General features: G+C 37.0%; 1 protein-coding gene across 1 annotated transcript in view; it reads left to right on the top strand.

Moving 5' to 3' along the window:
- The window catches only part of ADAM9 (ADAM metallopeptidase domain 9), a 136,566-nt gene that overhangs the window by 99,871 nt on the left and 10,556 nt on the right, over positions 1–26,139 (top strand). Inside the window, 2 exon segments of the mRNA NM_001195402.1 lie at positions 20,158–20,238; positions 20,489–20,594. Of these exon segments, the coding sequence (NP_001182331.1) occupies positions 20,158–20,238; positions 20,489–20,594 (187 nt within the window).

Raw genomic sequence — 26,139 nt, 5'->3', positions numbered from 1 at the left:
TTATATTGTGCATCCATTAATAAGCTGTTAGTTATTTTTATTTTTAAAAAATTTTTATGCTAGAGATACAGTGATTTACACAGCACCATTACAGAATTAAGGTATGAATTTTATGGTTTTATGTTTTCATATTGTTAGTATCTTTTCATTTCAACTTGAAGAATTCTTTTTAACATTTCTTGTAAGCCTTTGTTTGTCAGGGAATGTTTTTAACCCTCATTCATTTCTGAAGTACAGTTTTGCCAGATATAGTGTTCTTGGTTGGCAATTTTTTGTTGTTCAGCACATTGGCTGTATAATTCTACTTTGTTCTGGCTTGCAAAGTTTCTTTAGAGACATCCATTGGTAGCCCTATGGGGGTTCCTTTGTATATGATGAATCTTGCTACATTCTTTTCCTTCTTTAGAAGTTTTCTCCTCATTTTTGTCTCTTAACATTTGGTTATAATGTATCTCAAGTAATTTTTGGGTTGTTCTTTAATGGAGTTCTTTGAGCTTCCTGTACCTGAATGCCATATTCTCCCAAAATTTGAGGAGATTTCAACTATTATTTCCTTAAATAAACTTTCTACCACTTTCTTCTGGGACTCCTATGATATAAATGTTTGTTCCCTTGATGGTGTCCTTTAATTCACATAGGCTTTCTTCACTCTTTTTCATCCTTTTTTCTTTTTAGTTTCTCTAACTGGCAAATTTCTTTTTCTTTTTAGGATTTTATATATTTATTTGAGAGAGAGGGAGAGACTGCATGAGTAAGGGGAGGTGCAGAGGGAGAGGGAGAAGCAGACTTCCTGCTGAGCAGGGAGTCCAATGTGGGGCTCAGTCCCAGGACCATGGATGGGATCATGATCTGAGCCAAAGGTAGATGCTTAACCGACTGAGCTACCCAGGTGCCCCATCTAACTGGCTAATTTCAAACAATCTGTCATTGAGTTTGCTGATTCTTTGTTCTGGATGAGTAAATCTGTTCTTAGAGCTCTCTGTTAAATTTTTCATTTCTGTCATTGTATTCTCCAGCTCCAGGATTTCTGTTGGGTTCATTGGTTTTCCTGATCTTGTTTAGTAGTCTGTGTTCTCTTTTATTTCATTCAGTTTCTTTATGATGATTATTTTGTATTCTTTTTCAAGTAATCTATGGATTTTCATTTCTTGGGGTCATTTATTAGTGCTATATTAGTTTCTTTCGGTGATTTCATATTTGCCTGATTCTTCCATTTAGTATTTGAAGGAACAAACGCCTCTCTCAGTCTTTATAGATTGGTTTCATGAGGTAAGACCTTCCTGTCTATTTCTGTACTGATGGGATTACCTTTGGAATCTTAGTCTGGCTGGGTTGAAACTGGTTACAACGCCACAGTAGGGTTGTTGGTCTTGTTATCAAGGGCTTTGATGAGCATAGAGGCTGACTGGTCCCTGAGTGGACTGAACTGTCTCAGTACCTTGTTCAGTAAGTAGGGTGTTCCTGAGACAAGGGTACACGGTTGGGTCTTTAGACACCAGGCCTATTACCAGGTGCATGGACTGGTATGGCTCCCATCAGGGAGGGACCTGAGAAGATTGCTGTCTGTTCCCTGGATGGGTCCCTGGGTGGCCAGGACTGCTCCCTGACTAGTGGGAGGGACTGGAGCAGAATATAGGGCCAGTTCAGGATCTCCTGATGAGCAGACATGATATCTGCCTTTGGGTCCCTGTAGTGGTAGGACAGCTTGTGGAACAAGGCTTGGAGGTACTGAAACCGAGTATAGATTGCTTTCAGAATCTTTGGGGATGCAGGTGGGTCCCTTGGTTGGTGGATCTGGTGGTAGACTGTGGCTGTGATGGGGCTGGAGCCAATTATAAGGCCCTTTGAGGTATTCTGGGAGGCTCATTTGGGAGTGTCTTATTTTGGGTCCCTGTGCCAGCAAATGTATTCACAGACTGTGGTTGTTAGGGATTATAGCCAAGTAAAGGGTCCTTTTAGAAATGGTGGGGTGGTAGACAAGAGTGTCTCCCACTGGGACCTGGACCCTTTGGACTACTGGTGGACTGTTAACTGTGAAGAAGAAGCTAGAGCTGCTTATAGGGCTCTTTCAGGATCTCAGGGGGTATGGATGGGAGTTTCTCTTGCCTGGTTCCTGTGTCAGCAGGCCTGTTCAGGGAGTGTGATTGGCAGGGGGTCCTAGAGTTGAGTATAGAGCCCTTTTAGACTCTATAATCCAAGTTTGGCAGGTTTACCTCCAGGGGCTCCCAGACTGTGGCCAGGAGGGGCTAAAGCAAGTTCATGGGCCACTTCAGGGTCCTCAGCTGGGACAGGGTCTGTGTACCTACTACTTTATGCATATATGGGTGTGACTCCTCTTGGGTCCTTTGGTGTATGATGCTGGTGAAAGACCTAAAGCCAGATGGGTCTGTAGCCAAGTCCTTGGACTGTGGAGCTCCTTCTGGGTTTATAGCCAGGTGCACAGTTGTTAAGTGAGCCTTCTGATACAAACCTAACTTTTCAAAATGGCTCTTCTCAGTCTTGGACTATACAGGAGTTTCATAGTCTCCATAGTGCCTAGTCCCAGATCTCCTGCAAAGGCACTTTGGTGCATGGATGGATTTCAGATTATTATGTGTGTGGTCGGGGATGTGGTTGAATGACCTTTTATGAGGTCATTTTGCTGATATCACTTCTCTCGTTGGTTTTATTTCCTTCTCCTGCACACAGACATTTACAGTGTAATAGGAAAAAACCCTCATCTTTCCCCAGTACCCTTGAGGTAGGTAGGATTGTTTTTACCTCCAGCTATAAATCAAGACATCTTGGGAAAGGAATATGAGAGACAACTTCAGAGGCCGGTTATAATATCCAGAGGTATAATACAGTATGATTGGTAGGGTCTAGAATACAGGAATACAGGCTCTGCCACATGCTTAACCCTCCTTTTAACCCATGACTGTGAGGGGAAGTGAAGAGTTAGGTAAGTTTACCAGAAGAGAGAGAGAGAGAGAGAGAGAGATGGGAAATCAGACTGAATAGAATGGGCGGAAAAAAAAAATGGAGAGGGGCACCTGGGTGGCTCAGTGATTGAACATCTGTCTTTGGCTCAGGTCATGATCCCAGGATCCTGGGATCGAGAACCCTATCAGGCTCCCCAAAGGGAGCCCCCTCCCTCTGCTTATGTCTTAGCCTCGTTCTTTGTGTCTCTCATGAATAAATAAATAAAGTCTTTTAAAAAGGCAAAGAAAATAAGTCAACAAAATACAGAAAAAAAAAAAAAGTTTAGACATCACTACAGTCCAATCTTATTATATAGTCTCTGTTTTCTTCAGTTTCAATACCTAAGGCTAGTCATTAGTGGAGATGTTTCAGTGTGCTCAGGCTGCCACAAAAAATACTATTTCTCAGTTGGCTTAAACAATGGAAATTTATTTCCATTCTGGAGAGTGGGAAGTCCAAGATCAGGGTGCCAGCAAGGTAGATTTCCTTCTTAGGCCTCTTTTCTTGGCTCATAGATAGCTATCATCTTGCTATATGCTCATATGACCCCTTTTCTGTTTGCGTGTGGAGGAAGCAAAAGAAAGCACAAACTCTCTGGTGTCTCTTATAAAGACACTAATCCCATCAGACCAGGGTTCCATCCTCATGACATCTAACCTTAATTACCTCCCCAAATCTTCATCTCCAGACGAGATTGGGCACGTTCAGGTTAGTATGGCCTTAGACAAATCTTCATCTCCAAATACCATCATTCAACGTAGGAAGTTTGAGAGGATACAAGCATTGAGTTCACGAAGAGAGCCACTAGAATGGACTCAACTTAATAGAAGGAGGATATTACTCATTTCTTCCTCATGCCATGTATCCTTTTGCTGTTGCATTGTGTGCATCCTGCTCAGTGCAGTAAAGGTTTTAAAGCTTTTCCTAAACATTTGCACATTTCAATTAATTTAGGTATTTGTTTGATTTTGGTCTAGGCATAAGTGAGAAATACTCATCAATATATTAGGGTTCTCCTGAGAAGCAGAACTAATTGTGTGTGTGTGTGTGTGTGTGTGTAAGACTTCTTATGTAGAATTGGCCTACATGTTTGAAGGTTAGTAAGTCCTAAGGTACAGTATCTTCAGTAGGCAAGCTGGACACTCAGAAGCGCTGATGGTGTAGTTCTGGTCCAATGACTGGGAGAGAGAGGGCAGTTAAGCAGGAATAGAGACCACGGGCATTTAGGCCATCTCTTCATGTGATGTACCTTTAGGACCTCCTCAGGCTGTATCATGTATCTGCCACTTTCATTTGATGATGGAAAGTTGCTGTGCCTGCTAGACTTTAAGGCTTGATGGGTCAGGTAACACCCAGTTCATGATGAATAGTTCAGGTCCCATGGTAACATGGCTTATGGTTAAATGATCAGTCTAGTAGCTGGCATGACCGTATCTAAAACAAGAGAGTAGTTATCTGCAGAGGATGGCAGAGTTTTGCTCCAAAATCCTTAGGAGTAGTGTAGTGCTGTTCACCTCTCAGGGAACTGCCAGAGAAACTCTATTTGCCACTGACATTTCAATCGTCACTGGATCTGCAAGCAAGGGTGCAATTGGCAGAGCAGTTTGTGTGGCATCCTGGACCCTTTGCAGAGTCTTCTTTTGCTCTGGTCTACTTGGTAAATGGACTTGAGTAACATGCCCACCTGAGGAATATGTAGCTCCCAAAGTCAAAGGTGCACTAGTTGTCTTCTGTTTTGGTTGCCAGTGGGGCCTCATGTAACAACTTATCCGTTACTTTTGAAGGGAAATCTAGTTATGTCCCACTCCACGGGCCCCCTGATAATTTGACTGAGGCAGAAGACTCCTGAATTTTTCTCAGCTTTCCTTTCCACCTCTGACATGCTTTGTTGTCTTACCAATTAGTCCCCAGTATGGCTATGTCTTGCACATTAGGTTCAATTAGGATAATGTCATCAATGTAATGGGCCAGAGTATATCTTGTGGAAGGAAAAGTTGACCAGCATCCCTGCAGACTAAATTACGATGTAGGGCTGGAGGGTTGCTCTACCTCTGAGAGAGGACAGTGAAGGCATATTGCTGGTCTTGCCAGCTGATAGCAAACTGCTTCTGGTGGTCCTTATTGACCAGGGTGGAAAAAACAGTATCTGCCAGTTCAGCAGCTGCATACCAGGTACCAGGAGGTACGGGGATTTGCTCAAGCAATAGAACCACAGTAGCTACAGCAGCAATTACATATCCCCTTAGGATAACCCACTGTTGTTGTCTAGGATCTGTCTGTCTTCTGCACAGGCCAATTAGCTTAGTCAAACTGGACTATCAGTCGTTGAGGGTGACATTGATCTCTGCAGTGCTTCCTGGATTGTGGTATTTATTGCTTTTGGTTTACTATTTTCCTAGGTAGTGGCAGTTCTCATGGCTTCCACTTGGCCTTTCCTGCCATGGTAGCCCTGACTCCACAGGTCAGGGAGCCAGTGTGGGGATTCTGCTAGCAGCCAATTGTGTTTGTTCCAGTCCCGCATTCTGGAACTGGGGAAGAAAGTAAGGGATGAGTTCGGGGTCCTACTGGGCCCTCTGTGAGTGAGGTGGACTTAGCTGAAGCTCCATTGATCACCTGACCTCTGTAGCTCCCTATTCTGACAGGTAGGCCACCGTGATGTTTTGGGTCTCCTGGATTCAGTGCCAGTTCAGAGCTGATGTTCAGTAGTTCCTGAAAGGTCTGATTTTTCTTTTCCACGGTGCCTAGTTATCATGGTAAAAGGCCATAGGTCCGGTTGGGGAAGGATGGGAGAATGAGAGTATAAATTTGTGGCAGTGTATTAGGGTTCTACCTGAAGGAGACGTGTCCTGTCCTTCATTTAAGAGTTTCTGGGTCTGTAATATGGCTCAAGTTTGGGAATTGATTGAGGGCCCATGTCACCCTTTTTTTCATTTGACCTAGAACTTTTCTGCGTATACAGATGTAGCAAGAATGTTCTGGTAAGCTTCCTCTCTTTTTATTTCTAGGAGCACCATGATCAACTAACCAGTGCCATTGGTCTGTACAAGTCAGATTTTCTTCTTTTTTAAAGATTTTATTTATTTATTTGAGAAAGAAAAAACACAAGCAGGGGCAGGGGCAAAGGGAAAGGGAGGGACAGACTTCCCACTGAGTAGAGAGCCTGATGTAGGACCCTGGGATTGACCTGAACCAAAGCCAGCTGCTTAACCACCCAGGCGCCCCTAAGTTAGACTTTTCCGATTGCTCCTTTGACTTTGCTGTTTATTATGGCAGCCATATCCAGTTTGCCTTTGCAATTGAGTGCCTTTGCACTTGGCCTCTGCCACTTGGCAATCAGTTACTCCCAAGGCATTTAGGTGTTCCAATTCAGTGGTTGTCATTCCTAATGTAAAGTGGCCTACAGAAAAGAGTGATAGTAGAGCAAGTTAGGCCTCCAGGATCTCCCCTCACAAATTTATTTCTCACGGTTACGGTGAAAGGTATGTCTGGTGGACTCTTTGAGAATGAGTGAATGGGTGTGTGATAGCAAACCTGTCCTTAACACTCCAATCTTCCTAAGCCTTTGAATTGTTTCTTCTGTCTTTAACGAAGAGCAGTAGAGCATTTCTAACTTGTTCAGCACAGGCTAACTTTTGCTCCATGTTTCAGCTAATTAATGAACAAACTCTTAAAGCTCTTCCTGAATTCCTAACCTGCAGTATTAAATGCAGAATCTCTACTTAGTAAGCACATATGAAAAATTTGGCCTGATCCAACTTTATTTTCCTTTATCTCACACCCTTAATATCAATTCTGACACATGTTCCCTGGATTTCTGTCATGATAAATTAGAAACTCAAGTAGTTCTTTTGGTATATAGTATACCTCCTCACAGGTCACACTTTTAGGGCTACGACTTGAGTCTAGTGATAGGTATAAAAGCAAAGAAGGGTGGTAGGGATGAGTCCTGAGAGAATCAGCATTCTCTTGTATGACAGCCTCCTCTAGAAGGCCATGATAGTTTTCTCAGGCAATGCATTGCTAATACCTTTTCTTGAGAGTAGAAAGGCCTTTTCTGTTGATGATAAAGAAGCTGCTTCTACTGGCAAGGAAGACTCATCAGTATTTAGGGACTCAGTGATTCAGGTTAGACTTTTGTTCTTTTGACCTAGAACTTTTCTGCTTATTCAGATATCAGGGTCTTCCCACACATCCCCATTCCAACTTTCAGGATCACATTCTTTCCCCCTAATACCCTCACTTTAATGGTAGATAAACTGCAAAGCTGGGAGGTCCTACTTGTATTGTAATCTCACCAATTGAAGGATGAAATTCTGGGTTTGATATTCAGAGGTCTCAGCCCTGTGACTACAAAAGATTAGGGTCTCCTTCAGGGCACACTTAGAAGCTTTCAGGTGATTTTTGTTGTATTTAAGCTGAGAGTTTAAGTTTCTGGGCTTATTCTTTTCATTTCTTACTTTGTCCATGACGTTAGAAGTAACCATAATCGCAGATTTGCTAGTTTGAGAGAAATGTTTGTATCATATATATCATATGCACAATTAGCCAGACCCTTTATTCTTATAGGTTGATTTGGAATAACCAGTGGTGATATTTTGCATATCTTCCTGCAAGATCATGCCATGGACTCTCAGTACTCTGCTGTTGAATTTATAGTCATTAACATCTTCAAATGTAGTCATGTAAGAGAGCCAATTCCAGAAGCCCAGGGACCAATTCAGACAACTCATCCTTAAAAACTTGTAGAATGAGTCTAGGTATCATTATCTGCATTTGTCAAGGTTCTCCAGAGAAACATAACCAATAGGAAGTGTGTGTGTAGTCATTCATTCATTTACTATAAGGAATTGACTCACACAATTTTGGGGGTTGATAAGGCCTAAGATTTGCAGTTTGCAAGCTGGAGCTCCAGAAGAGATGATGCATTTCCAGCCTGAGTCCAGCCTGAGTCCAAAGGCCTGAGAGCCAGGAGAGTTGATGGTAGTTCTAGTCTGGAAGCCAGCAGTCTCAATACCTTTGAAAGGTCAGTGTTTTAGTTCAAGTAACGAGGAAGATAAAACTAACCTTAGATTGAAGACATGTAGGCAGGAGTAATTCTTACTCAGGACAAGTCAGGCTTTTTGTTCTATTCTGGCCATCAACTGATTGGACGAAGTCCATCCATGTCAATAAAGCAATCTACTTTACTCAGTCTGTTAATTTAATTTAAACTAAGCAAAAAAAGCACCCTCACAAACATTCAGAATAATATATGACCAGAGATCTGACACTCTGTCCTGTACAAGTGATAACCATCACAGTTATTACAAAGTAATGGAGCTCAGAGTAAAAATTGTACTGGGGGAAAAAAAAATCTGTAAAACATGGTTGATTTTAATATTCTCATTTATCTTCTTTATCTGCCAAAACCTCTCAAAATAGAAAGGAAAAATAGAGAATAAATCTTAAAGTGTGAAATATATGATTTTTCAATAGTAGATAAAGATTTCAACAGTTTTTGTTTGTTTGTTTGTTTTTGTTTTTGTTTAACTGAAAGAGGACAGAAGATAGTAGAAAGTACTGGAATCTACAACCTACAGTGCAAACTGATAGGATATGAATAAGAAGACTGTCTTATCCTGGCAGAACCCTAAACACATTGGTTCGCAGCTCAGATTTGGAAATACTGGTTATAGCTGAGAGTGGGGTGAAGCATGAAACTGAATATGGAATTACTTTTAGTCTAGTCATTGAGAGGCCAGCTTATTGTTCTGTTTCTTTGTTTCTCTTGTCTGGTCAGCAAAACATCAGCAAGCTGTTGCCTACTCCTCCAGGTTTGATGTGAGATGATAGGACTTATGGCATATATTTGGCCATCTTCTGTGAGATGCCTGTCACCCTATCCTAACCCTGCTATCCTGTTCTCCTTCTTACACATGTAACTGAACGATAGATGGATTATTACGTAAAATTGGACAATTCTTGGAGGAAGCTGAGTGAAAAAGACAGAAAAATAAGATAATGGTAAAAGCCTGAGAGGATCAGTTAAAGATTTTTTTTTTTTTTTTTTTTTATTTATGATAGTCACAGAGAGAGAGAGAGAGAGAGAGAGAGAGAGAGGCAGAGACATAGGCAGAGGGAGAAGCAGGCTCCATGCACCGGGAGCCTGATGTGGGATTCGATCCTGGGTCTCCAGGATCGCGCCCTGGGCCAAAGGCAGGCGCCAAACCGCTGCGCCACCCAGGGATCCCCAGTTAAAGATTTTTAAATCCAACTGATTGAAATCTTTAGAGAAAGAAAATAGAGAAAGTGGACAATTGTGAAATTACAGAGTACTTGGTGAGGAAAAATCCCAATAGCTTCCAGAGGTAAAAACAAAAGAAAAGCCCTATTACAAACAAAACAAAAAATAGGTCGTTTTTAAGGGAGTGAAATTGAAAACTGAATTTTGGAAGACAGGGGAGCAATGCTTTTATGTTTCTGACAGATTCTCAACCTTGAATTCTGGCAAAGTATCAGTCCAGTGGGATAAATAAATCTTTTATTTATCTTTTCTTAAGAAATTGTCTAATGTAATGTTCCAACAAATGAGGAAGTAACCAAAAAGAAAGAATTGTAATCTAGGACACAGAAGAATGTTAAAGAGAAATTCTAAGATAACAGCAGTGTACCAGGCCAGGAGAATAATCGGTTCATTTGGAGCAAGGGGTCCCTAATGCAAAGTTTTAAGCGAAAGTTTTCTTTTTCTTTTTCTTTTTCTTTTTCTTTTTCTTTTTCTTTTTCTTTTCTTTTCTTTTCTTTTCTTTTCTTTTCTTTTCTTTTCTTTTCTTTTCTTTTCTTCTTTTCTTTTCCTTTCTTTTCTTTCCCTTTCCTTTCCTTTCCTTTCCTTTCTTTTCTTTTCTTTTCTTTTCTTTTTTTTTTGGTGAGGTTTGAGTATTGATATGACAGTGGCTGCTTATGTAAGGAGAAAGGAAGTGTTTGCTGTAGGGAAAAGAAAGCTATATAAGAAAGAAAATATACTTTTAGAAGTTAGCTTTGAAATCAATAGTGTTTTGTTTTAATTCTTAGCAAGAAATACTGAATCGCCTACTTCATTGTTTCCTTGTAGAGGAATGTCAACCCTTTGAGGTTTTGAATGACTTCAGCAAAATGGCTGAATAAGAAGTTCCTCATTTGTGCCTCCCCGCCCTTACCTCAACAATAAGAGTTTGGCATCCATTTGTAGACAAAAGTGCCTCTGAGGGAGCTGTGGGATCTAATATCTTACGTCATGGGGCCAGGGAAGAGCTTTGCCCTCTCTGGCCCTAGATAATAGGCATGAAGACCTTGGTGCTGGCTGAGGACCCTGTAGTGCCTGTTTCTGGCTCTAGGCTTTCTGGGCTGTGGTCTGTAAGTCCCTGGAAAAGAGTCATAGACAATTACCTACAGATGATAGAACTTTTGTGGAAGTCTAGGTTTCCAAAGGAGAAATTTCAGGACAGTGTTAGAGGAAAAAGTTTTGAGTTTGGACACGTTGGAGAGGGTAAGAGGAACAGTTTGCCTTTACCTGAATCACTCCTCACCCAAGGTGGCAAAGCTTAGGGACAGATAAATCTTTTTAGCCCATGGTTTCTCCCATGAGGGGAAATGAGAGTGGTGAGTGAACATCCAGCTTTCCCAGCCCTGTATGACCCATTCACTCTCACCTCATCCAGAAGACTGACTTGTGAGCTGCATGACTGAAAGGGGGGCATGAGAGGCTGGGTGAGTGGCACATTTCTCTTGGAGGATATTAAAGGGATGTGATCTATGAGTCCTATGTACCATTGGGAAAGATTGAGATCATACCAGGTATCTTCTCTGACCACACTGGTGTGAAACTAGGAATCATAAACAAGAGAAAAGCTCAAAAATTCACAAATATATAGAAATTAAACAACACATTCCTTTTTAAAATTTTTTTATTGGAGTTCGATTTACCAACATATAGTATAACATCCAGCGCTCATCCCATCAAGTGCCCCCCTCAGTGCCCATCCCCCAGTCACCCCATCCCCCCACCCCACCTCCCCTTCTATTACCCCTTGTTCGTTTCCCAGAGTTAGGAGTCTCTCATGTGCTGTCACCCTCTCTGATGTTTCCCACTCACTTTCTCTCCTTTCCCCTATAATCCCTTTCACTATTTTTTATATTCCCTGTATGAATAAAACCATATAATTAAATAACACATTCCTGAACAACCAGTGTAGATATCAAAAAATATCTTGAAACAAACAAAATAGAAAGACAACAACCTAAAACATGGGATGCAGCAAAAGCAGTTCTAAGATGGAAGCTTATAGCAATAAACACCTACATTAAGAGAAATGAAAGATCTCAAGCAACATAACTTGACACCTCAAGGAAACAGAAAATGAGTAAGCTAAGCCCAGAGTTAGTAGAAGGAAGGAAATAACAAAGATCAGGGCAGATAAATGAAATAGAGGCCAGAAAAACAATAGAAGAGATAAAAGAAATAAGAGCTGGTTTCTTGAAAATAAAAACAAAATTGACAAATCTTTAGTTGAGCTAAGAAAAAAGAAGCCTCAAATAAATAAAATAAAAAATGAGAGAAGAGACATTACAATTGATACCACAGTAGTACAGAGGTTCATAAGAGATTATGTGGACAGTTATATACAAATTGGGTAACCTAGAGAAAACAGATAAATTTCTAAAAACATACAACCTACTGGGAGTAAATCATGATGTAATAGAAAATCTGAATAGGCCAGTAACAAGAAAGGAGATTGAATCAGCAGTTAACAGTTTCCCAACATAGAAATACCCAGGACTAGATGGTTTAACTAGTAAGTTCCACCAAACATTCAAAGAAGAATTAATGCCAGTTCTTCTTAAACTGTTCAAAAGATTGAAGAGAACACACTTGAACTCATTTTATAAGGTCAGCATTACCCTGACACCAGATAAAGACATTACAAAAAAAGGAAAATTACAGTCCAGTATCTTGGATGAATATAGATACATAAATTGTCAACAAAATACTAGCTAAGTGAATTCAACAACACATTAAAAAGATCATACACTTGATCGAGTGGTATTTATCCCTGGAATGCAAGGATGGTTCAATGTAAGCAAATACATAAATGTAGTACACCGTATTAATGAAATGAAAGATAAAGTCATGATCCTCTCATATTGCAGAAAAGGCATTTGGCAAAATACAACATACTTTCTTGATAAAAACCTTTCAATAAATTGAGTATAGAAAGAATATACCTCTATATAAAAAAGGCCATGTAAGATAAATCCATAGCTTACATTGTACTCATTGGTAAAAGATTGACCGCTTTTCACCTAGGATCAGAAATAAGACAAAGATGTTCACTCTTACTACCTTTTTTTTTTTTTTTAAGATTTTTATTTATTTATTCATGAGAGACACGGAGAGAAGGCAGAGACATAGGCAGAGGGAGAAGCAGGCTCCTCACAGGGAGCCCAATGTGGAACTCGATCCTGGAACTCTGGGATCACACCCTGGCTGAAGGCAGATGCTCAACCACTGAGCCACCCAGGCATTCCAACTCTTACTACTCTTATTCAACATAGTACTGGAAGTCCTAGCCAGACATTGGAGCAAGAAAAAGAAATAAAAGACATCCAAATTAGAATAGAATAAGTGACATTGTCTTTGTTTGATGTGATATATCATCTTTTAAATAGAAAGTCCTATAGACTTCCAAAAAAAACTGGAAAACTAATCTGTGAATATGGTAAAATTGTGGGATACAAGGTCAACATACAGAAATCAGTTGCATGTGTATGCACTAACAGTGAACTAACTGAAAAAGAAATAAAGCCATCTCGTTCGCAATAACTTTAAGAAAAAGTGCTTATGAATAGAGTTAAGCAAGGAGATGAGATATATCCACTGGAAACTATAAGACTGTGATGAAAAAAATGAAAAAGACACAAGTAAATGTCAAGGTATCCTGTGTTTTGGATGGAAAGAATTATTATTGTTAAAATGTCCATACTGCCCAAAGCCATCTGTAGACTCAATGCAATCCAATGGTATTTTTCACAAAAGTAGAACAAATAATCCTAAAAGTTGAATGGAACCACAAGGACCCTGAATAGCCAAAGTAGTCCTGAGAATGAACACCAAAGCTGGGTGTATCCAATTGTAAACTATATTTCAAAGGCATAGTAATCAAAGCAATATAATACTGGTATAAAAATAGACACACCGATCAATGGAGTTGAATCAAGAGCCCAGAAAGAATCCTGTGCATATGATCAACTAGTATTTGACAAGGCTACTCAACAAGACTACTCAATGAGGAAAGGAGAATCTTTTCAGTAAGTGGTATTGGAAAAACTGTGTGTTCATTCATATGCTATTGAATATTCAATGACATTGGACCACTATTTTATACCACTCACAAAAATAACTCCAGATGGATTAAAGACTTAAACATAAGACCTGAAACTGCAAAACTCCTAGAAGAACACACAGGGAGAAAACTCCTTGACATTGGTCTTGGCAATGATTTCTTTTTTTATATATGACATCAAAAGCACAAGCAACAAAGGCAGAAATAACTAAGTGGATTATATCAAATTTAAAAACTTCTGCACAGTAAAAGAAATAGTCAAAAAATGAAAAGGCAACCTTTGGGATGGGAGAAAATATTTGCAAATCATATATTTGATATGGAGTTAATATCCAAAATATGTAAGGAATTTATATAAGTCAATTGCAAAAAAGCAATCCAATTTTAAAAAAACGTGCAAAGGGTGTTGGTGGGAATGTAGAGCCACTCTGGAAAACTGTGTGGAGGTTCCTTAAAGAGTTAAAAATAGGGCAGCCTGGGTGGCTCAGCAGTTTAGTGCCGCCTTCAGCCCAGGTCTGATCCTGGAGACCCGGGATTGAGTCCCACATCGGGCTCCCTGCATTGACCTGCTTCTTCCTCTGCTTGAGTCTCTGCCTCTCTCTCTCTCTGTCTCTCATGGATAAATAAATAAAATCTTAAAAAAAAAGTTAAAAATAGAGCTACCCTATGACCCAGCAAATTGCACTACTGGGGATTTACCCCAAAGATACCGATGCAGTGAAAGACCTAAACCCCTGCACCCTAATGTTTATAGCAGCAATATCCACAATAGCCAAACTGTGGAAGGAGCCTCGGTTTCCATCAAAAGATGAATGGATAAAGAAGATGTGGTCTATATATACAATGGAATATTACTCAGCCCTTAGAAACGACGAATACCCACCATTTGCTTCGATGTGGATAGAACTGGAGGGTATTATGTTGAGTAAAGTAAGTCAATCTGAGAAGGACAAACATATGGTTTCATTAATTCGGGGAATATAAGAAATCGTGAAAAGAATTAAAGAGGAAAGGAGAGAAAATGAGTGGGAAATATCAGAGACGGTGACGGAACATGAGAGACTCCTAACTCTGGGAAACGAACAAGGGGTAGTGGAAAGGGAGGTGGGCGGGGGAACGGGGTGACTGGGTGATGGGCACTGAGGGAGGCACTTGATAGGATTAGCACTGGGTGTTATACTATAATATATGTTGGCAAATTGAACTCCAATAAAAAAAATATACAAAAAATAAATAAAAAATATGCAAAGGATCTGAATAGACATTTTTATAAAGACAACAAATGGCCAACAGTTACATGAAGAAGTGTTTAACATCACTAATCCTTAGGAAGATTCAAGTCAAAACCACAATGAGTTATCACCTCATCCCTGTTATATAGCTCTCATCAAATGTCAGGAGATTAAGTGTTCATGAGCATATGGAGAAAATGGAACTCTTGTGCATCATTGGTGGTATATTTATACCAATATAAATTGGTATAGCCACTGTCGAAAATAGTATAGAATTTTTTCAAAAAATTAGATCTACCGTATGATCCAGCAATCTCTTGTGGGTGTAGATCCAGGGGAAATGAAAACAGGAGCTTGTACTCCTATGTTTATTGTAGCATTATTTACAATAGCCAGGATAACCAAAATGGCTGTCAGCTAAGGAATGGATGTTGAAGGCGTGGTATATAAATACAATGAAATATTATTCAGCCATGAAAAAGAAGGAAATCCTGCCACTTGTGACAGCATGGATGTATTTTGAGGGTGTTATGCTAAGTGAAAAAAGTAGGTTGGAGAAAGACAAGTACTGTGTGAACTTACTTATGTGGAATCTAAAAAGCTGAACCAACAGAAACAGAATGTTGATTGCCAAGGCCTTGAGGTGGGGAGGTGGTGGAAATGGGGAAATGTTAGTCAAAGGGTATATATTTCCAGTTAAAAGATGAATAGATTCTGGGAATCTAATATTCAGCATTTTGACCATAGTTAACAACAGTGTATTATAAACTTGAAAATACTAAGAGTGTATCTTAAATGTTCTCTACAAAAAAGACACGATAATCATGTGGAGTGATTAACCAACTCTACTGTAGTAATCATTTCTCAGGATACAAGTTTATTTAATCACTATGTTGTATACCTTAAAGTCACACAATATTATGCATCAATTTTATCAGTAAAGCCAGAAAAAAAAAATGCTCTCAGCCTCAATGTGTTCCTCTTTCACATCACTCATTGATGTAATTAATGAGTTTGGGAGAAGGCCCTGGGCATAGATGCCTCAGCCCCTTCTGTCTTCTCTTTTCAGATCTACCTGCCTGCAGAGAGGGTACAATCTGGTCTGCTCTCTCAGCCATGCAGTAAAATTAGCAGGGCAGGCTCTGCTTTTTGGGGGGAGGCAACCTGTGATTAGGCAGGTAAGTTTGATTTTGGGGGTGCAGTATTAGGAAGCCCATTTTGCTATTTGCTTTAGTCATGTTAAATGCCTTATTGAGAATAAAGATGATATTTTTTTTTTTTTTTTTTTTAAAGATGATATTTTAATTTGTAGTTGTCAGCCTCCCCTGTTTTTTTTTTTTTCACCTTCTTCCGAACTTGCTCAGGGAATAATGATGTGTAATGTACTGACAGGGATACTATCCCAGTATTAGTGGTATAAATATGAAGCAATATATACTTTGAGAAGACAAATGAGGGGCACTTGGATTTGTGTTAGAAAGCTGAATTCTTACCTGTCATAAAGGGCATTAGTTGTTGATATCTGGAATAGGTAAGTCAAGAAATAGTGTAAAGTAAGTCATGGAGATGGAAAGTACAGTATAGGGAATATAATCAACGTTGTAATAACTTTGCACGATGACATGGTAACTACACTTATTTTGGTGATTTTTAATATATAAAATTGTTGAATCACTACTTTGTACACCTGAAACTAATATTTTAAACTAGTATTTTATAATTAAAGAAAAAAGACTAGTAACTACCTGGTGAAAGAAAGAAGGAAAAAGAAAAAGAAAAGAGAAAGAAAAGGAAGGAAGGAAGAAAAAAGAAAAGAAAAAAAAGAAAAACAGTATGCTAGTTTAAAACAGGGAGGGAATTATCAGGAAAAAATGGTAGTTGCTTCTGGACTGCTAGACTGGCAGAGTAGCTAGAAATGGGTCATGGAATTGTTTTGTCATACTTTTAGCACTATTTAATTTTTAGCCATGGGCATGTATTTTGTTTAAAAAAATTAAACAAAAAAAATGAAGGTAAACTGGTACTCTGTTCTTCAGAAGTCAGTTTAGAAGTGTCTGTCAGCTCGATTAATAGTACAGCATTGACATTCAGAGACTTTTATGGTCTTTCGTAGGTTGAGCAATTCACTGGTGGGAAGAATTTATGACAGTGGTGATACAGTTTATTGGAATGCTTGATTACTTAAAAATGTGTTACCAAAGTTAGATTTTTTTTTCTCTGAACCAATTGCTAAACCAGAAGGTGTTTGATTGCCTGGTTTGAAAATCATAACCAACAAAATATGCTTTTCCTAAAATGTAAGAAAGAAATTGCTAAAGGATTTCCTGACTTTGAAAATAACTCTGCTTTGGAAATTGGGCATGCTTTGACATCAGGTGTTCACTTCAGATTTGGTGCTTGGTTTAATATCTTCAGTCATTTCTAGGAATGAAATATCCATATTTAATGAGTTGACTCTATGTTTACTCTTGGATAAATATTCCAACTGCATTTGAAGATTGTATTTTCACTTACAACATATATTGTTTGATAATTATTTATTCAGATCTTTCACATTCTTATTTGTTGTTCTTAATGTGTTCAAAATTTAGAGAAAGGAATTTAAGTCTTCTAGTAGCTTTCTGTTTTCATTTCCCCTTGTATTTTTTGCACTAAGAATGCTAAATCTATGTTTGTGGCAGAGTTTGTTGACTAATACATTTTAGTTGTGAGTTATATCTTTTATTAGTTCAAAATGTCCTTTGCTATAGCTTCATAGTTTTGTCTTAAATTTTCTCTTAATTGATATTATTACCATACTTTCTTTATATTTAAATTTGCCTAATAGAAGTTTTGTCCAACTCTTTACAGATTTATTTTGTTTTAAGCGTGTGCCTTCTGAATAACATTATTTTATGGCTCAATCTAAGTTTTTTCTTCTTTTGGAAAAAAGTCTTTTAAAAAGATTATGGGAAGATCACATTTTAATTGTTAAAAAAATTCAAAAATGCTGTGGGAAACAAAAAATACAGGTCCCCTGCTGATACCCTGCTACTGATTTCCCCTCTTTTGAAACTCATTTCCTAGGGGTAACTCTGATAACACTGTTTTGTGTCTGTCCCATTATCTTTCTGGGCCTTTACAAGTGGATATGCTTCCCACCATCCCCATTAGACTTTAGGATGAGACTTTAAATAATGTTCTGAAATGTTTTTACTCAATAGCAGAGTGCAGAGATCTTCCATGTCATTATATGGAAATCCAGTTAATCCCATTATAGATATTCTCCTGACTTAACCACATTGCAGTTTATATTGTCTGTAGTTAGTTGGTTGACTGGTTGACTTTATCAGCACTGAATACTCTTTTACATTTAATCTCATCTACTTTTGCAAGTACTCCTGTAGGACAGATTTCCTAGGATAGATTTTTAAGTTAAGAGATATATACATTTAAAATTTAATAGAAACTATCAATTTTACTTTTCAACAAGGTGGTAATAATTTATTTTCCACTATTTGTATATGAAGGTGTCTTATTTTGATAACATTGTATATTATCAATCTTTTTCATTTTTGGCATTCTGATTGACAAAAAGCCCCATTATTATTTTAGTTTGCATTTCTCTTCTTGGGTATCTTTTCATATCTTTATTAGCCCTATATATCTTTTTCTGTTGTTAGTATTTATATGTTCCCATTTTTCTGTTGGCTTGTTATTTCATTATCATTTATAAGGGCTCCTCATACATAGAGAATGTTAACAGTCAGTTATATCTTTTTATAATTCGTCCTTTGTCTTTGCTACAAAGAAATTTTAAAATATCATGAAGTCATTTCATGTTATGCTTAGAAAAGCTTTTGCATTCCAATAAAATATAAAAATTCTCCAATGTTTTCTTTTTGTATTTTTACAGTTTTGTTGGGCTTTGACATTTATGGGCATAGTTTAATTTACTGACATTTCATTCTATTTCTATGATCCTACTTAATGCTATTTTAAAATGTTTTCTTAATGTTTCCTGCTTTATCTTCCTCTCGTTATATTGCACAAATTGTGTTTGACAGTGTGTGTGTATGAGTCTAGTATGGAAGTTACGTATCTTTTTCTGTCTGTTATACTACTTTTTAAAAAAGGTTTATTTATTTATTTAACAGACAGAAGGAGCAGGAGTGGGGACAGAGAGAGAGGGAGAAGCAGACTCCCTGCTGAGCAGGGAGATCCCAGGTCCTTGAGCTGAAGGCTCAACCAACTGAGCCAACTAGGCATCCCACTACCTTTTTTTTTTTTTAATAGCAGTAATACATTAATTTATTTTCCTTAGTGGTGTCAAGAATAAAATAGTATCTGCTGATTTCTCCCATTATTACCACTATTACCACTATTACCTTTAACCACCCCCCACCCCCACTATTTTTTTTTGTTGAAAAACTACTGGCTTTAAATTCTAGGTGATTACTAACATATACAGGTATATTTTAAGGGCTTTTATCTTTTTGTGTTTAATTTAAAAATTTTGTCTTTTTTGTGTTGTATTACTATGTCAACAACATATATGTACAAGGATAGCAAATGCTTGGTATGTGTGCCTATTACTTATATATTGATGGAATGAAACACCAAACATTTTCTATAAATGTAAAATAGAATAGGTTGGATCCTGTCTTTTCTGTTCTCTACCAAGGCTGGACTCTGGGGACTTTGAGCAAGCTGACAGTTTGGTACTAGCTCAGGTCTGTAATATATATATATATATCTAAATATATTTATACATAATATATATTTCTAATTTAAATATAATTTACATATATATAATTTATATACGTATATATAAATTTTTATTTAAATTCAATTTAGTTAACATGTATTAGTTTCAAACTTTATATATTCAACATTTATTTAGAAGAGATGCTAAACATTAAGTGGGAAAAGAAGTGGAAAAAGAGAACTCTTAAGCTCACTTTTTATTATCCTAGGTAGTTCAGTTTTGGCTTCAAAGTCACATCCTGAAATCAGAAAGCAAGAGGTCCTATATTAACTTCATCTACCCTCCTTCACTTGTGGTTGGTGGTGGTGTAGGAACTGTGTAGTGTTGGAGAGGATGGTCTTACTTTACCTAGAAGATAGGTTTTATCTTATCAACAAAGTAAACTTTTATCTCATTTTGGAAGAATTTTAGAAATTAAATTGAGTTTTACATTTTATGGAATACTATTTTGATTCTTATAATAATGACAGTTTATGTGAGGTATTATAGTAATAGATTTCCTATCATTGAGCCTTTTTTTATAATTTATCAACTCTCTGGTTGCTTTTGATTTGAAAAAGCCCATTTGTGAATATTTTACCTAGGGTTTCACATCTATATTTGTATGGAAGGATAGATTATAATTTTATCATTGTTTTTGGTATTTGTGTCATCTTTGTCTTTTTTGATTGTTAGTTCTATGTTAATTTCACTTATTTTCATGTTTTTTACATTCTCATATATATAATATGGAAGTTAGCAATTCCTTGAAAGTTTAAAAGAATTCAGCATGAAATCATCTGCGCCTCGCTCTAATTTCTTCTGGCCACTTGATTAGTCTGTTCAATTTTTCCTTACTCATTACTCCATTTTTTTTTTCCAGATCTGTAGAAACTTCCAGTGTGTAAATGCTTCTGTTCTGAATTATGACTGTGATATTCAGAAAAAGTGTCATGGACATGGGGTAGGTAATATTCTCTTTTGGTTTGTTCATGAAAGTAGTGTTGAATCATGAGAATTCCCAGTGAGGTAGGTGAGACTTTCCCAGATTTTTATATACTGGGGAATTTAGATATCTGACTAATTTTTCATTCTTAAAAATAGTGCCTGTGGACTTGTGTGTATTTAGTACTTTTTCTTGGTTTGTGTCCTTGAGTTTATGATGCAGAACAGTATTTACAGTTAACCAAAGTGATGTTTTGGTTGTTTTGAAGGTATGTAATAGCAATAAGAATTGTCACTGTGAGAATGGCTGGGCTCCCCCAAATTGTGAGACTAAAGGATACGGAGGAAGTGTGGACAGTGGACCTACATACAATGGCAAGTAATATAAAAGAAATTTAGTGTAATTGCAAATGGCCCATGTCAGAAATTGGACATTCTTGTACCTCTCCCTCACCTCCCACATTGGTTATACACTAAATATGTTGATTCTGCTTCCTAATTTTCTCATTAATGTTTCCATTTTAAAATCCTTATTAATGACCTGTAATTTCTTGCCTGGATTTACATAATGGCCTCTTATCTAGCCTCCCTCTTTCTCATCTTGCTTCCTGTAATCCATGTTCCATACTATAATACAGAATTTTAGTGTTTCTCTTCAGGAATTGTTTTGATTATGTCATTGTTGTAACTTCTTTTATTTCCTCTAATAGGTTACTCTCTTACCTCTGGTCTTTCTACAGTATTATATTCACATTATGGTAATTTGGCTAATGGCTACTCAGATTTCAGTTTATACTGTATTTTCTTAAAAGTTTTTCCTGACTGCCTAAATCTGAATTAATATGCCCTTTCTATTTGTTCTCCTTTTATTGCAGGCACTATCACATACTATAGTAATTATTTATTTACTTGTTTTTTTCCCCTAAAAGACTATGAATGAGCTCCTTGTTCACCAGTATCTTCCTAGTGAGAATATATGCTTTCTTTCTCTTGGGTAAATACTAAGAGTGGTTGGCTTATATAGTACATTTACGTTTCACATTTTAAGAAACTGCCAAACTGTTTTCCAAAGTGGTTGTGCCACGTTATATTTACTCCAGCTGTATATGAGGGTTCTAATTTTTCTACATCCTCCCCATCACTTGGTATGGTCAGTCTTTCTAATTTTAGCCATTCTAGCAAATGTGTAATGGTATTTCTCTAATTACTAATGATGTTGAGCCTTTTTGTGTGCTTATTTGCCATTCACATCTTAGGTGATGTGTCTGTTCAAATCTTTTTGTCCAGTTTTTAGTTAGGGTGTTTTCATACAAGTCCTTTATGACATTTGTGCTTTGTAAATACTTTCTCCCAGTCAACAATACAGGTATTGTAGTGCTATCAGTTTTCCTCTAAGAACTGCCTTTTTTTTTTTTTTTTTTTTTTTGCATTACACCAATTTTGATATGTTGTGTTTTTGTTTTTTGTTTCGTTTGTTTTAATTCAGCTCAAAATAACTACTAATATACTTTTATTTTTTTCTTTGACTCCTGAGTTATTTAAAAATGGTTTACTTTGTTTTGAAGTATCTGAGGAATTTTCCACATATGTTAGTGTTACATACACTGTAGTCAGGGAACATACTTTATGTGACTTGAATACTTTTACATTTTCTGAAACTTGTATCATGGCCCAGATTATGGTTTATCTTAATAATAAGTTCTGTGTACACTTGAAAGAATATGTATTCTGCTATAATTGGTTAGAGTGTTTTATAGGTAATCACTTCAAATTTTTGACAGATGTTTAAGTTTTGTATCTCCCTACTGATTTCTGTCAGTTACTGAGAGAGAAATATTCAAATCTCTGGTATTATAATTAACTGCTAATTTGCCTGTTTGTCCTTGCATTTCTGTCAGTTTTTGTTCTATGTATTGTAAAGCTTTGTTCTATTCTTGATAAATTGACTCCATCATTACAAAGTAACTCTCTTTATACCTGATAATATTTTGTGCTCTGTATTCAGAAATTAATATAGCTACTCCAGATTTCTTTTGATTAGTCAGCATGGAAATCCCTTCTTATTCTTCTATTTTTAATGTTTGTCTTTATATTTATTTATTTATATTTTTTATTTTATTGTTTTGAGAGAGAGCTAGAGTGCGTGTGTGAGCTGTGAGGTGGGGAGAAGGGGAGGGGCAGAGAGAGAGGGAGAGAGAGACTCCTGAGCAGGCTCCATGTTCAGCTTGGAGCCCGTGTGTCTTTATATTTCAAGTGGATTTCCGGTAGGCAGAATATAGTTTGGTCTTGCTTTTTTATTTTTTGATGTGTTTTGTTTTGAGTAGGCTCCATGCCCAGCATGGGGCTTGAACTCACAACCCTGAGACCAAGTTGTACACTCTATAGACTGAGCCAGCCAGGCGCCCCTTGGTTTGCTTTTTGAGTCAGTCTGCCAGTCTTTGCATTTTAATTGACTTGTTTTGATCACATACATTTAATTTGAGTATTGATGTTTGGGTTTAAATCTGTCATATTGGTATTTTTTATCACAGTCTCTTCGTATGGTATTTTATCATTTCACTCTGCTTCTTCCATTTCACTTAATTTTTACTCAAATGACTTATTTTCATATCTCTTATAATGCAGGTCTGCCAGTGACAGAAACTTTTAGTTTTTCTATATCTTTTGTAAAAAAAAAAAAAAAAAAAAAAAAAGATTTTATTCATTTATTTGAGAAGAGAGAGTAAGTGAGCAGGGGGAGGAGCAGAGGGAGAGAGACAAGCAGATTCCTTGCTGAGTGCAAAGCTTAACATGGGCTGAGATCATGACCTGAGCTGAAATCAAAAGTTGGATGCTCAACTGACTGAGCCACCCAGGCACCCCTAGTTTTGTGTATCTTAAGAAGTTTTTATTTTGCTTTCTTCATTGAATGATAACTGCGTAAAGAATGTAAGGATGACATTCTGTGTTCTCCCCTCCCCCTCAGCATTTACTTCTTCAAAGATGTTTTCTCCATTGTCTTCTGGCTGGCATTACTTTTCCTGAAGAATGGGCAATCATCTTTTCTTTTTTGGTCTTTTGTTTTTTAGGCATCTTTTTTACTCTGGTTGCTTGTAAGATTTTCTCTTTATATCTATAGTTATTAGTATTTGATTATAAATGTGCCTTGGTGTCCTTGGGATTTGGTGGACTTTTTGGACTTGTGCTTTTATAGTTTTCTTCAACTTTGGAAGACTGTGGTCGTTATTTCTTCAAATATTTTTTTCTTTTTTCTTCCTTTCCTTTAGGACTCCAATTGCATATTTGCTACTTGGAATTTTTTCACATCTCACTGATTTGCTTTGATTTTTAAAAATTCTTTATTCTCTATATTTAATTTTGAATAGTTTCTATTGTTATTCTTCAAGTTCACTCTTATTCTGTGATGTCTGATCTGCCATTGATCCCATCCAGTGTGTTTTTTATCATAGATATTTTTTTTATTTCTATAAGTTCTGTTTTTGTTTTTTTTTTTTTTTTTGTAACTTCCATGTCTTTACATAGCATGTTTGATCTTTAGCTTCTTGAAGATGCAGAATACAGTTAGAATAACTTCTAGTATCCTTGTCTACTAATTCTAACATCTTATATAATTTTTTAGTTTTGACTAATTGATTTTTCTCCTATTTTGGGTTATATGTTTCTTCTTTGCCTGCCTGTAATTTTTTTTTCAACTGGATGCCAGAAACTGAATTTTGCCTTGTTGTATATTAGATATTTTGGGATTCCTATTGATGAGTTTTGTTCTTTTGTGCTTATGTTACTTGGTCATACTTTTGATCCTTTTGGGTCTTGCTTGAACATTTAGTCTAGGGCTGATTTTGCCCCATTACTGAAGCAAAAAGCCTTCTGTTTAATTCTACTCAGTGCTACTTTGATATGAAATTTCATTTCATATTAGGCAGGACTTGAACATTTAGTCTAGGGCTGATTTTGCCCCATTACTGAAGCAAAAAGCCTTCTGTTTAATTCTATTCAGTGCCACTTTGATATGAAATTTCTGCTGTGAATGGTAGGCATAGGCACTTTCCTTCATCTTGTTTGACCTATGAGGTTTATTCCTACTAATCCTTTCAGAGGGATCTTTCTCTTGTTTCAGGTGGTTTCTTTACAGCATATGTTGCTCAGTACCCAACTGAATATTTGAGAGGAGCCCTATGCACATCTTTTAAGTTACGTCTGTGTAGCTATCCCTTCCAAGTCAGTACTTTGCTCAGTGAACTCTAGCTGCCTTGGTCTCCTCAGCCAACCAGCTCCATCTCCTTAATTCAAGGAGAGCACTGAGCTTTGCTTGGGTTCCCTCACCTCTCATTATGGACTGTTAGCTTTCTCTGGGCAGCAAACTGGGACAAGTGTAAAGCTCACCTTGTTTTCTGTCTCAGGGATCATTTTTCTTTATCTGATGCCCAATGTCTTGAACACTGTTGCTTAATGTATTTTGTCTGGTTTTCTGGTTGTTATAGTTCCCAGGATAAATCTGGACACTGTTACTCCATCTTGGCTAGACGTAGAAGTTGGAACTATGGATTTTAATGGCTTCGTGTCATTCCATCAAGTGGATGTGCCTTAACTTGCTTGGTGTTTTCTAATTATTTGACATTTAGGTTGTTTCTAAGTTTTTGATATGCATTGATAACATTGTAGTGTACATCTTAATACTTACGCATTTTTTTTAGTTGAAGGGTAAGTTGTCAGAAATGAGATTATTAGGTCAAAGGTATAATCCTTTTTAGGGTTCTTGACTAAAATTCCAAAAGAATTTGTGTTAATGTCACTGACAGTATGAAGGTATCAGTTTCAACATAACCTTAACAGGGTTGGATGCTTTTATTTAGATTCTGCCTACACATTAGTAAGTATAAAATGGGAGATCAAGCTCATTTTAATACTTCCTTTTCTTATTTTTAATTGGGTTGAATGTTATTTCATGTCGTTTCATAACAAATTTTAACAGAAATTTCTGTTACTTTTACAAAGTTAAAATTATGTGAACAACTTTTCTACTTACCACTACTGTTTTTATTTACTATATTCCTTCTTTTTCTAAAGAACATGGAATAGTCAAGTTAATGTGAATTAATGAATTTTTAAAATTTATAATAAGACTTAAAACCCAGAAGCCATAAAAAATAAGATTGATAAATTCAGCTACCTAAGAATAAACTTATGCATGCAGAAAAACATTGTACCCTAAGACAAATGACAGAATAGGAAAAATATTTCCAACTCATATCACAAAGTTAATTTTTGATATATAAAGGGCTTTTAGAAACTGAGAAGAGAAAAACCAATAGTCCAATAGAAAAATAGACTGAGCAGAAAAAGAACTACAGTGTTTCCTTACACATAAGCAGTTGATCGCCTCATAATATTAGAAAGAAATGCAAATTAAACTAAGATACAATTTTAGGGGTGCCTGAGTGGCTCAGTTGGTTATATGTCTGTCTTGAACTCAGATCACGATCCAAGGGTCCTGGGATCTAGCCCCACATCAGTCTCTCTGCTCAGTGGGGAGCCTGCTTCTCCTCACCCACTCCACTGGTGCGCCCTCTCTCTCAAAAAGATAAATAAAACCTTAAAAAAAAAAAAAAGATACAATTTCTCACCTTTTAGGTTGGCAAAAATGCTAAAGTTTAATTCCAGTGATGGGGCTGTGAGGAATTCTTGTATGTTGTGGCCTGGCATGCTAAATTGTAAATACCACTGTGGTGGACAATTGACACTGGTTTAAAAAATGATGAATGTATTTACTCTCTGATATAGCAATTCTATTTCTGCAAAACTATTCTATACACTGATATGATGTCATATATGTGCAAGATTATTTATTATAGCATTGTTTTGGAATAGCAAAATATTGGAAAAATAAAAGTATCAGGATACTGGTTAAATAAATTATAGG

The sequence above is a fragment of the Canis lupus genome, chromosome 16 (genome assembly GCF_011100685.1).
Source record: "Canis lupus familiaris isolate Mischka breed German Shepherd chromosome 16, alternate assembly UU_Cfam_GSD_1.0, whole genome shotgun sequence".
In the NCBI taxonomy this organism is placed as follows: Eukaryota; Metazoa; Chordata; class Mammalia; order Carnivora; family Canidae; genus Canis; species Canis lupus.
This window is presented reverse-complemented; position numbering and strand designations above follow the sequence as displayed.